The sequence below is a fragment of the Filicampus tigris genome, chromosome 14, assembly GCF_054856515.1.
Source record: "Filicampus tigris isolate MCC_2025a chromosome 14, RoL_Ftig_1.0, whole genome shotgun sequence".
NCBI lineage: Eukaryota > Metazoa > Chordata > Actinopteri > Syngnathiformes > Syngnathidae > Filicampus > Filicampus tigris.
In genome coordinates this window covers 13,345,859-13,355,491 of record NC_141230.1, presented here as the reverse complement: position 1 = coordinate 13,355,491, position 9,633 = coordinate 13,345,859, and the positions used below count along the sequence as shown (strand labels likewise).

At 41.2% G+C, this 9,633-nt stretch overlaps 1 protein-coding gene across 1 annotated transcript in view; it reads right to left on the bottom strand.

Annotated features, from left to right (window-relative positions):
* Positions 1-250: 250 nt before the first annotated feature.
* hs6st3b (heparan sulfate 6-O-sulfotransferase 3b) overlaps positions 251-9,633 on the bottom strand; it is a 71,690-nt gene continuing 62,307 nt past the window's right edge. Inside the window, exon 2 of the mRNA XM_086051185.1 lies at positions 251-6,840. Coding sequence (XP_085907311.1) covers positions 6,096-6,840 — 745 coding nt within the window. The 3' untranslated portion in view covers positions 251-6,095. The remainder of the gene's footprint in view (positions 6,841-9,633) is intronic.

The following is a 9,633-nucleotide window of genomic DNA, read 5'->3' as shown; positions in this document are numbered from 1 at the left end:
CCGGCAGTTTTCAGTTTTGAAGATGAAGATAAAAAATAAAATAAATTAAACATTTCCTGTCATTTCTCTGGATGGTGTCAAACCTCTGTTCAGTGCTGAGTGGCCAGTCTGCATTATAGGGATATGATTTAGTGAAAATAATCGTTTAAGGTGCCAAAAAATGAAGATACTCTACGTATACTATTCTTGTGACAAACATGTTATGGTGGAGACAAACTCGAGTGGCTCTTAAACAAACGGCACGGCAGCATTGTCATTCAATGCATTTATTTCTATTCATGTTTTTAATTTTTCCAGGTCTGACAAGAAAAATGGCAGATTAAATGTCACACGCCAAAAAAAAGGCAATTCATTTTATCACGACACATTTGAACATATACAGAAACTGTTACACAAGAGAACGCGCTCTCTTTTTCCCCTCCAAACCTGATGACCTGTTGGTGATACATTTCCCATCAGGCAACCAAGCCGTTCCTTAGCAACCTTTCAAATAATATCAATTTAAAAGGCCATACACACATAGTGTACATACAAACATTCATACGTACATCCATTAATGTGACCTATAACCTGTAGGCCTACGACACAAATGAAAAAAAAAAAAAATTCCAAAAGGTAACTAAAAATAAACAACTGTGATGCACGTGTGCACACCCTCTTAACTCATTCAATACCAGACATTTTCAGACCCTCTTTTACCTTAATGTTTGAAAAAAAATGGAAAAAATCTAAATGAGTTCCGATTGAATAGCTGGACTGTGAAAAGACATATAAATATGTCTTCAGCATTGAATGAGTTTTAACTGGGAATGTGGCCATGTTCAGAATTAACCTATCACATTCAAAGACATGTCAAATTGGAGTCTGCACACCACCAAATGCTTCTGACTTATCCCAAATGAAGTGCATCTGTTCTAGTAGGATATTCCTGACATCTTACAACACGAGGCATGAACTTCAGAAAGCTTCCTCAGCATAAGATAGATCTCATTTTTCAAGGTGTCAGTCAAGACAAGGGTACAAAAGAATGAAGTATCCTGTACCATGGAACACACTAAAGACAGTAGAACTGACAGAAGAAATTACCCAAACAAAACTGATGAAGAGAAGAAAATTGTTCAGGGCGGTTGCCAAGATGCCGACAGCAACAGTGAAGGAGCTGAAGGAATTTCTGGCAAGTACTAACTGTTTATTCCATGTGGCAACAATCTCCTGCCTTCTGCATAAGTCCGAGCCATGTGGTAGGATGGCAAATTTTGGGCCATAATTCCAAAAGGTATGTTTGGTGCAAACACCGTGTCTGCAGTGCAACGGGGTGCTTAGATGGAGGGACAAAACATTCAGGCTTCTGCTGGAAAGCAAAACATGGTCAGGAAAAGCCTACTAGAACATTGAAAATGTATTTGGGGTTAATCAGAGGCACCTTATACTTGGCATGATTGTATGTAATTGATTAAATCTGAAGACAGCAAAATTCCCATTTATAAGAAGGTGTGCACCCTTGTTAAACCACATTGTCTCAGTTTCGTTTTATTTCCCCTCTGAAAAGATTATTTAAAAAAAGAGTTGTACAGGTTATAGGTCACATTAATGGTGAAAAAAGTTTTGAATTGATTCATCTTGGTCTCCGTATCTTACACTACAAAAACCTGGCATTTGAACAGGGGTGTGCAGACATTTTTTTTTTGAGGGCCGATTAGTGGGCCGGACTAAAATCCATTTCATGCTTAGTCCAGCTCTTAAAAAAATTTGTCAGCCCCCCACCCCCGCCCCACAAATGGGCATCCGGCCGGGCCGTAGGGTCCGACCGGTCCGGCCCAGGGACGGACTGCCCAGCTCTGCTTATAGGCTTTAACATAATTGAATAACCAACCATCAAAACACCATTATTGCCTCACTCCAACCTCATCCTCAATAATAACATCAGTCTTAGAATCTCATTAGGGTTTCCTTACGTAAGCAGTCCATGTAGTGTACGGTAAGTAGCCCAGTATACCGACTATAGCACATACTGCGCTCCCATCTGTTGTCCTCTCACTCCTGCTGCTTGTCACACAGCAGCGAAAGCTTTATTTCAACCGCAAAACCAACACCATCAACGAGGGAATGAAATATTCATGAATGTGATTTTTAAAAATGACATTTTTTACTGGAACGTGGAAGGTCGCCGTCAGAATGAGTCTGTTTTGAACCAGGCTGACGTCGCCAACGCTGAATCTGAAAACGCCAACAAACATCCAACAAACTCAAATCTATGCTCTTCAAACACATCCACTTTGCAAATGGATGAATGGAAATAATATTAAGGTTGGGGAAAACAAGGCATTGAGGTATTTCAGAACTGCAATCAAAAGACACAATGCTGTTATGCTGATAATTAGAGGATGTGACAGCGTGCGTGCGTGTGTGTTGCCGGGCCGTTTAGGGGATACGAGATAAGACGCATAAAAGCACACAGAGATTCAACAAAAACTCTTTCATCTTCATGTGTGTTCATGTCGCGGCAGGAAACAATAATGGCATACACTTGACGTGTAATATATTTTTCTTGAAGCAACAACCGAGTCACTTTTATTCCAAGTCTCATTTTAAATACAGTGGAACCTCCAAAGTGGAACATGATGGCATTTGACTCTGGACAAATTGGCTTAGCGTAAGAGTCAACTACATAAGGGTGGTTAGTCAATCTTTGGCTTTTTTAATATTTATATAGGAGGTTACTGATGGCAAATATGAAAAAGTGTGATGACCAGGCATGAGTACGTGGCAGGAAGTGGAGCTTAGTGGCTGCTCAGTATAATATGGCTCAATTCACTTCACAACAAGTAGCAGTGTGACAGCTAGAGTACAACTCTTGAAAAAAAGATGCTTCAAGCAGTTTATTGCCACTCCCAGTTGATGTTTACTGTCAAAAGTAAACATAAAATAAATACAATTACCCATTGTGTATGGAAAATAACAACATAGCCTTGCCTGGACCTAAATTTGCCACCTCAGCAAAACAAGACAGAAAACGTGTCTGACAAAATGTCAATGAATTCATTATTAGGATCTTGCCAGCAATTTGAACACTGCAAACTCCCACAAATTGTTTTGAAAGGTTCCACTGTATACCAACAACATTGAGGGTTTTCTTGAGCAAGGTATTGCACTTGTGAAAGTAAAAGATAACATCACAACTCAAAAACATAATCAGTCCTCATGCACCAAAAGTGGCCCTCAAGGAAAAGCATTTCATTGACTTCAAATAATAATAATAATAATAATAATAATAATAATTTAAAAAAGCTCATTCTTCTTTACAGACTACTTGTGCAAGTGTGAATGTGGCATGCAAACGTCTACAACTATTTAAAAAATGTTTCTGTGATTTTGATGACATTCATCTTTCATTTTTTTTTTTTTTTTTAAATAAAGCAGCTTCTGAATGTTATTTATTTTTTCCTGGCAAGAGCTGCATTTGGAAAAGAACCAAGGCAGCGATGAAATGATGAAAAACACAGCATTTGACGAGTTTTAAGACACCAAAAAAAGGGCACCTGGAGGCAGTGTCCACACTTTTAAAGCTTGGTTCTCAAACAATTTGGGTTCAGGACTCATGAGGGAAATTTATCTAAGGATCCCATCATGATCCTAATACCAGTTAAACATGACTAAAGTGTGCCATAGCAATTAAAACGCGGACTATTTTTGAGAAACAAATGTTACTAAACCAAGAAGTTGAAATGTTAAGAGAATAAAGTCCCATTTTTTAAAGTTGTACTCTTTGAATATATACTTCCCCATATCAGTACAGAAATCTTGATAATATGAGGGAAAAAAAAGTCATATTTCAACAGCAAGTGGATTTAAAAAACACAACTATAATATATTTTATCCTCAAAGTATTACGCTTGCAGCCTTTGTTATCTGAAACTGATCCCCAACCACTACAGCAGCAGAGTATCCCATGAGATTATGAAGTATGCAGCGGGAATATATCCAATTTCAATTTATTTACTGCAAATAATGCCCTCTATCTTTGTTCATCTATCTACTGTATGCAAGTGACGTATACATGCGGAACAATTAAATGTTCTTCCACTAGAAGGCACAATCAACCTGTTTGTTCACTTCATTCATACAACAAAATAATTGGATCAACAATACCATCATTACTTCAGTATAGATACTTTTTGTGATATTTATTTTGTTTGCCTTGGCTCAGTAAAGTTTGGGAAACACTGTTCTTAAAATAGGACTATACATCCACCCCCCCCAAACGAAAATACATTTTTATTCTTAAAAAACATAGGACTTCATTCCCCAAAAATGTGACTTTGTGTAGGGATGTCAAAATTTTGTGATGATACGAAGAGCAATTTTTTTTTTAATATGCTAGTTTGTTTCGCTGTCACGCCGGTTGTTATATGTACAGTAGATATGCACTTTTTGAAACTGATACTACATAATAATTTATGGTGAATTATTTTGTGGAATCCCTCGCTCCGGACCCTAGTTTGAGAACCATTGTTGTAAAGAAAAATAAAATGAGTGCACACTGAAAAACCGAGAACCACATTAATGATGTTATGATGACGTTATACACTACTCACAAATAAAGTAGTTTGGTATAATGGGGCGAAAATTCAGGACGAACCTAAAATGCACTATAACCTTTAGAGATGAACGGAGATTGATATTCTTGAAACGTTTGAGTGGTCATCAAGAAGTTGAATGGCAAAATTCACAACAGGTGTTTGATCCATGAAAGGACCAATACATTTCCTGATTCAATTCAAATTGGCATTTAAGCAGTCCTCCATCATGCTGTTGATTATTTGAGATCATGAGCCAAACTACTGATCAACAGTGCTTCACAATTGCGAGGCTCTATATGGAATCATTCAGTCATTTCCGACTAAGATGGCAGAGGGTACATAACTTGTCTGTGTATTCACTTTTTGTCACAATTTTGTGATGAAGAGTCACAGAAAGGCATAGAAGTGGATGCGTTCATGGATCAAACACGTGTTTGCTGTTCAATCATTAGAGAATAGCAGAAAAGTTCCTGAAGTTTAAGGCAAATTAAATGGAAGCAAATCAAATTTAAGATAAACCTCACAATGTCCCATGTTGTGTTGCAACAGTACATAAATGGCGTGCATCTCCTCATAAAGGGAGATCAATTGAAAAATATTCTTTAAAATAATATGTTCTATGGGCCCCCACTCATGTAAACACAACATTCTAATAAATATTGTGTTTGTAAATTATGATTTAAGCAGCAAAAGCCACCTTGTTTCTAGCCATCTCAGGGGGCAGCCATTTTGAAACTTTCTGTTGACAGAAAATGACAACAAAATGAAAAAAATGACACGGGCGACACGGTCGACTGGTTAGCACGTCCGCCTCACAGTTCAGAGGTCGTGGGTTTGATCCCGGCTCCGGCCTCCCTGTGTGGAGTTTGCATGTTCTCCCCGTGCCTGCGTGAGTTTTCTCCGGCTACTCAGGTTTCCTCCCACATTCCAAAAACATGCTTGGTAGCTTAATTGGACACTCGAAATTGCCCCTAGGTGTGATTGTGAGTGCGGATGTTTGTTTGTCTCTGTGTGCCCTGCGATTGGCTGACAACCAATTCAGGGTGTCCCCCGCCTACTGCCCGAAGACAGCTGGGTTAGGCTCCAGCACGTCCGCGACCCTTGTGAGGAGAAGCGGTATCGATAATAGATGGATGGATGGATGGAGAAAATGACACCACAGCGCCAGAGGGCTCGGGTGACAACCAATCACGGCTCACCTCTTTTCTGGGTTCGGTCATGTGACATTCACAAGCTAAGACCTTAGGCACTGTGATGTCATTTTTAGTCGACAGCAAGTGACAAAATAGCCGCCCCCTCAGATGGCTAAAAACAGGTGGGTTTTGCTGCTTAATTCATATTCCACAAACGCAATATGAATCAGAATGCCGCGTTTTGGCCAGTGGAGCCACACGGAACGTATTATTGTAAAAAAAAAAACTGTGCATTTTTGGTTCACCCTGAAATGTTCACCCGAAAGCCAAATCAAAACTTGTTGTGAGTAATGTATCGCGTCAGTGAGTTCATTTTATGACATCACCAGCGAGCCACTTGGCTTGTGTAGTCCTCAGTGGTGCTGGCAAAGTCATTGTCCTCTTTCTCCAGGCTTTTCGGAGCTTTCGCGCTGCGTTTGGGCGCCCGCGGCCTAGCTTGCTGCCTCTCGTGTATCCAACGCCGCTCCTCGCGCCTCTTCAAGCGCACCTCCCGGCGCTCCCTCTGGCGACTGAACTGGAAACGCTGCAGGAACAGGTCCTTGGCGTAGTCGTACAGCTGCACATCCAGGAAATTGAGCTCCTCGATGCGTCGTCGCACGGGCTCGCTCAGGTCCACGTTGGCGGCGCGCGTGCTGTTGATCTGCGTGAAGGGCGAGATGAAGCGCAGACTGAACGTCCGCTCGAACAGGTACTGCGTCTTGCGCTGGAACTCGGTCAGGCCGTAGAAAGCCATGTTCTTCAGGTTGCTCATGGCGCTGCTCAGCAAGATGTGGTCGCGCTGGCTCTCGTTCATGGAGGAGAGGTTGTAGCAGCCCACCAGGCTCAGGTCGGACAGCATGCGCACTTGCCGGTTGTTGGCCAGGTTGGAGGGGCAGCGCATGAAGTCGATCAGGGAGACGCCCGACCAGTCCTCGCCGTTGTAGCAGGTGGGCAGCTCGTCCTGGGTGGGCGAGCGTCCGTCGCACATGTGCAGGGCCGTCTTCCAGGTGGCGCCGCGCTGGACGTGCTTCCACTCGCTCAGGTAGCGGGAGACCGGGTCGCGCAGCATGGTGATGTAGTAGAAGTTCCTGAAGCCAAGACAAAAACAAACCATGCTGTGAGCGAGTCAGCTGGGAGATGGCAACTCGTGTCCTGACTGTGCATCGCAGGAATCAAGGACAACTGCAGTTTGGGCAGGAGCAGTGTCACTGTCAATGTCACTGGATAATAGGCGTGAATTCTATTTATATAGGAACATTATAGGGGGGGGGAAAAGTTTTTTACTGTGGTAACAGCTTGTTTCGACCATGAAAATGAAAATGAAAATAAATTCAAAGGACGCCGTAACAAACAGTATACCAATTGGGTTATCATTTCAAAATCATACAAAAAGAAACGGAACAAATCAGTCGAAAGGAGTCACCCAGACAGGATGAAAAGAGTCCCATATTTGCTTGACAACATGAGTGGTGCCAACAGAAGGAGACACACTTTATTACCACTCTATTATACCGCTGCAGCAAAGTGAAAACTACGTAGTATAATACTGCAGTGTTCAGAGCTAAAGCATCGCAACAAGTCAAGTTAGCTATAAAAGATGCGTTTATTCTTTATGTACTTTTATTGCGTTTTTTGTTTCCCAGAGGAGACTGAGGGTGCCAAGAAAACAAACTACGATCTATCACTACGATCTACTTTCACACTATTTGAACATTAACATTAACATTAACATTGTATAGCATCATAATATGTGATTAATGTTGCCCACTCTGCATCCATTGGAGCTTGGTCATCCTGGAAGCGGGATTCCCCCAACGGTGGTCCCTTCTCAAGGTTTATCATTGAGGTTATTTTTCCCCAGATTTTTTCGGGGGAGTTTTTCTTTGGAGGTTAAAATCAGGGATGTCAACTGTGGGCATGTGAAGCCCTTTGTGACTTTCTTGTGATTAAGGGCTATATAAATAAATTTGTGTCGAAGTCGATAAATAAACATATTAATTCATGGTCCGTTTGCCTTTATTTTAGCACAAGCCTACATTATAAGACCAAAACATTTATGTATAATACATCTGATACTGTTTATTGTAATACAGATCAAACTTTTTTTTTTTTTTTTTAACAAAGTTTGGCTTCTTCATAATTTTCAGACGAGAAGTAGCCTACATTTTTTTCCATTGGAATATTTATATTGTCGATTTTTTTTTCTTTTGTTGTGGATTTGTGTTTTTGTTTTTTATGACTGCATGTTTGAAATAAACTTCAAAAATTACATGGGAAGACGACCTTGTGAAAAATGATTGCCTATTAAATTGCAATCGCAACATTGAGGAAAAATAATCACAATTAGTTTATTTTTCAAAATCGTTCAGCCCTATTTTGGATTTTATTTCTGGACGACTCCTAGGTTGGCATGAAAACGGAATGCTGCAGCAAAGTAGAGAATGTGGAGTGGAGCGCTATGGCACCACAACAGGGTATGTGTTTATTTTTTTCATTTCCTGTCTTGTATCCTCAAATATTACAATGACGTGCACATGACTAATCTGCTTGACTAATGAACAAACAACAGAGGTTTACATCACTCATATGGTATCCAAGTAAGAAAGTGACCTGTTTGGTTGTTCCATAGTTCAACATCACTAATGCGGGCAGTGTTTTTTTTTTTTTTCAATTTTCATATTTGATGAGGAAGTGAGCGAGTGCTGGTTGGCAGATGCCTGCTGTCAAGTGTCTCCTCCTCAAGTTTCACAGACACAGCCACAGTTGGCTCGTGTGCTTGGGACTTGAAAGGCATGCAGAGGGTGTTATCTGAGTGCACTCCGCGGCCCAAAGGTCACCCGTGTGCACCATCAGCGTCAGCACGCATCAGGCTCAGGCGTCTCCGTCTTGAGTGACACCGCTGTAAACTTTCTCCGTCCCCTTTTTGGAGTCACTCTAGTGCGCTCTGGAAAGACTGCGACCGGGCTTTACATCATCGTTTCCGTGAAAGCAAGTCACATTGTCACAGTCGCCATTTCCCAGCAGCGTGTTGACGGGGAGTAGAGATGAAGTTAATCATGAATCAGTAATGAAGAGGAGACACCCTGACCACAATATTCAGCTTTAAAGTGGAAGTCAACGCAAACATTTTTTTTTTCAAGAATATGTTCTATGCAAGCCCACTAGTTGAAACAGGGTATTCTGATGAATATTGCATTTGTGAAATAAGTGTTAATCCACTCGTTTTTAGCCATCTCTGGGGGCGGCCATTTTGTCTCCTGGCGACTGAAAATGACATCACCACTGCTCACAACGACCCAGATTCAGAAACAGGTCAGCCGTGATTGGTCGTTGCGAGCAGTTGTGATGTCATTTTCAGTCGACAGAAATGATAAAATGGCCGCCCCCTGAGATAGCTAAAAACAGGTGGATTTTGCTGCTTAACTCATATTCCACAAACGCAATATTAATCAGAATGATACATTTCAACTAGTGGGCTTGCTGGGAACATAATCTTGAAAAAAATATGTTTGGGTTGATTTCCGCTGTGTGATTGTTTTTCTCACAAAAGCGCATTGAACATGAGCCCCTAGATAGAAAATCTGAATAATTGCAGGAAAAAACAATTAAAGAACGGCATAGGCAGCATGCGGCCGCGCAGGGCGTCATTTGTGGTCTATGCTAAGTGAAATGGTTTTGTGACATCATGACATGTGAGTCATTGCTGTTTCTGTGGCATGTGTGAAAGGTTATCGATGTCAAGGAAGTATGACATCTTTGTTGTTCAAAGATCTCTGTATTTGGTGGAGGAGCTACGGTTTGCTCATTGTTGGTAGAAAGTGACTGAGACTATCATGCTTACTTTGCCGAGTGGTCCAATTTAACCAACACCGGAGGATCCC